The 2,863-nt window shown below is 49.5% G+C and overlaps 1 protein-coding gene across 1 annotated transcript; it reads right to left on the bottom strand.

The window, feature by feature from the left end:
* Window positions 1–286: 286 nt before the first annotated feature.
* LOC21384006 (FT-interacting protein 1) lies at window positions 287–2,858 on the bottom strand (the record flags this gene model as incomplete). The annotated part of the gene is made up of 1 exon (XM_010114919.2): window positions 287–2,858. A coding segment is annotated over one exon (2,532 nt), but the record flags the coding sequence as incomplete, so codon positions are not given.
* Between the last annotated feature and the right edge of the window lie 5 nt (window positions 2,859–2,863).

The following is a 2,863-nucleotide window of genomic DNA, read 5'->3' as shown; positions in this document are numbered from 1 at the left end:
TTTTATCTTTTTAATGGGTTGGTTTTTGATGTTTGTTCTCTTTTACTATCAGATTACAAGTTTATCTTCAGAAAATTTTCAAATGGTGAGCTCAAAACCATAAAACAGAGCACTAAAAATGCACAAACTCTCCTCGTTTGAGAATTTGCTCTTCCACGACGTGCCAAAAATGGCCCAAAACAATTATCCATAGACCCAACAACAACATAAACATTGTAGTCAAGTTAGTACCACATCAAACAACAATAAAAGTACAAAGAAAACATATCCAAATAAGTGAACGAATCCTTACAAACAAGATCGACAAAACAGAATCCCACCAACATTTACAACATACTATCAGTCCTAGAGGGCAGACGGCGGAAGAAGTTGACGGGAACGGGCGGCAGGCGGTGGCGGAACCTCGGATGCCTCATAACATAGAACCCCATCAAGGCTGCCACCACCTGAAACGGCGTCACATACAACACCAAAGCAGCAACAAGGCAAAACGTAATAAACATGGCAGTAGCCCTCGGATCTCTCCAGCTCAGCAGCGCCTGAACCCTCTCCCCCTGCGTTGCCACGTCGCCGACCACTGTTTGAATCCTCCCGGCGACGCTTCTCAACCGGTCGTACCTCATCCTGACAATGTCCGGGTTCCGACTCGTCGGAAAAGTATCGAATTCCTCATCCATCTCGTCGGGGTGAACCGCCTCCGCCTGAGAAATCCTTGTGTTCATGTGGGGAGGATACCTGGGACGGTACCGGTAATTCCACACTCCTATTAGGAACATATAGAGAAAAACCGTCGGTAAAATTAGCTCCGGGAAACAAACCAACATGAGGAAGAGAATGTGGACGAGAATCGTGGTAAAAGGATTCCTCCACATGCATATGTCACCGAACCATTTTCCGACCGCGAAAAGCCCTGAAAAGACAGTCATGAGGCGAAAGAAGTTCGCCTTGCTCCGCCTCATGCTCCAGAGATGGGAATCCACGTCCGACATGTACTCCACCACCTCCTTTCTCAGCGGCGGCTCCGCCCGGCTGAGCCTCGCCGCGACGATGTTAACCGCCTGGTGGCGGAGCATGTCGAGCTGCATAACGCTGAAAGGCCTGACGTAGTGCATCTTGGGAAGCAGAGGCTTTGAGTATGTGTACAACATGTTCGCAAACGACGTGCATGAAAATCTTATCGCCAAATGCAATTCTCCCATCTTTTTCACCCCAGTTGGGTGAAGAACAAGCAGGGGATACGAATGCGTGTAGATTCTCCCCGTTTCGAGCGTCGAAATTCGAATCCGAACCTTACCGATTTTCAGATCTTTGTTGGAGCCGGAACCCTTTTCGCCAATCTGGCTGTTGTCGAACACGCAGACGGTTAAAACAGTTGCGGGGTCGAAGACTTCCCAGGTGTACTGCTCGTTATACTTGGGAGACAAGTTATCGACCAGAGTTCTTGTTCTGACCCACTTCTGGCCGTACTTCGCCACACAGTAGGTGTCGGAAGTCCCTCTGCCGTCGCGGGTTTTCATCGGATGAAGCCCGATGGCGTTGAGAATTCCGAGTTCCAAAACCCCGATCGACGGCTTCCATAGCTGCTTAGCAGTGGGACGAAGATCGCTGCTGTAGTGAGTCGACTCGTCAAGGACATGATATCCTCCATCGAGACAAACTCTGAGGTGAATTCTGCTCGAGAATTTCTCCTTCTTCAGCTGATCGACGTCGAAGACCACCGGCTTTTCCAAGTTGTACCACCGAGAGTGGATCATCCGGTCATCAGCTCTTCTGTCCACAATGTTTAATGGGATTATCACTCTTCCTATGATCTCATCTTTCCCCGGTCCAACCCGATCTTCAACGGTGAGCACTAAATGATCCTCGAAAGGCTCGGCGGCGACGAAGAGAAGATCTTCATTCCAAAGGGCATTAAGTGTTCGGGCTTGCACTGGTTTTGTTTTCAACACTTGGTGGCCTATTTGGACCTTGACATAAGCGTCCGGGAAGCGGTTTTTCTCCGTTGGGACTAAATCCTGCGCTTCAATTACATTGACACGGACGTACCATAATCGGGGAGAGTGGTAGACTTTTGAGCGGATAACAGCGGAGATGGCGGCGGTGGAGTCGACGGGGGTGGCTGCATCGGAGTGCCACGCGTCGGAGAAGGCCTCATCAGCTTGTGTTCCAATCCACACCGCGAGCATTAGCTCGCCTTTGATCTTCTCCCCCTTCTTGTCCTCAAGCCTGTACCACTCAGGGGCTAAAGGACTATCCGGTGGAACTCTGAGAGGAATTTCGTTAATGTCAAACCTCACAATCCCCACAAAATCATCCTTAACAAGATCTTTATCCTTGATCACAACTTCAAGCACAGAAGCCTGCATTCGATCTTTCGAGAACGCGAAAACCTGGTTCCATTCAGGGTTCTGCCTGTGCTCAAAATGCTTGGTGATTCCCTTATAGTTTCCGATCTTCACTTCCACAAACGGATCAAGACTCCCAGTGACATCCATTGCAGGAAGATCGCGAGCCTTGACTACCCTTACATAGAGGAAATACATCCGCTCGACGAGATCATAAGTACTCGCGGTCTTGTCTCCACGAATTACCCGCCCGCCAACCACCCTCCCGCCTCCGAGGAAAGGGCTAGTTTCCTTAAGTGCATAGTCAACCGGCTGTGCCGCTGAAGCAGAGTGCATTCTCACCAATTTTGCGGGATGCGCCTCGGTTTTCATCTCCTCCACGCCGTATTTCTCTGCGTTGTGATGCACTATCGGAGAAGAAGAAACATGATGGTGATGATCATGATGATCATGATGATTTTGGTGGTGGTTTGGATTGGGAAGGTGGTGAAAAGTGTGTCTCGCCTCTGCTTTGTGAG

The sequence above is a fragment of the Morus notabilis genome, unplaced genomic scaffold (assembly GCF_000414095.1).
Source record: "Morus notabilis unplaced genomic scaffold, ASM41409v2 C11474247, whole genome shotgun sequence".
Classification (NCBI taxonomy): Eukaryota; Viridiplantae; Streptophyta; class Magnoliopsida; order Rosales; family Moraceae; genus Morus; species Morus notabilis.
The sequence above is the reverse complement of the archived record's forward strand: the minus strand, read 5'-3'. Positions and strand labels throughout refer to the sequence as shown.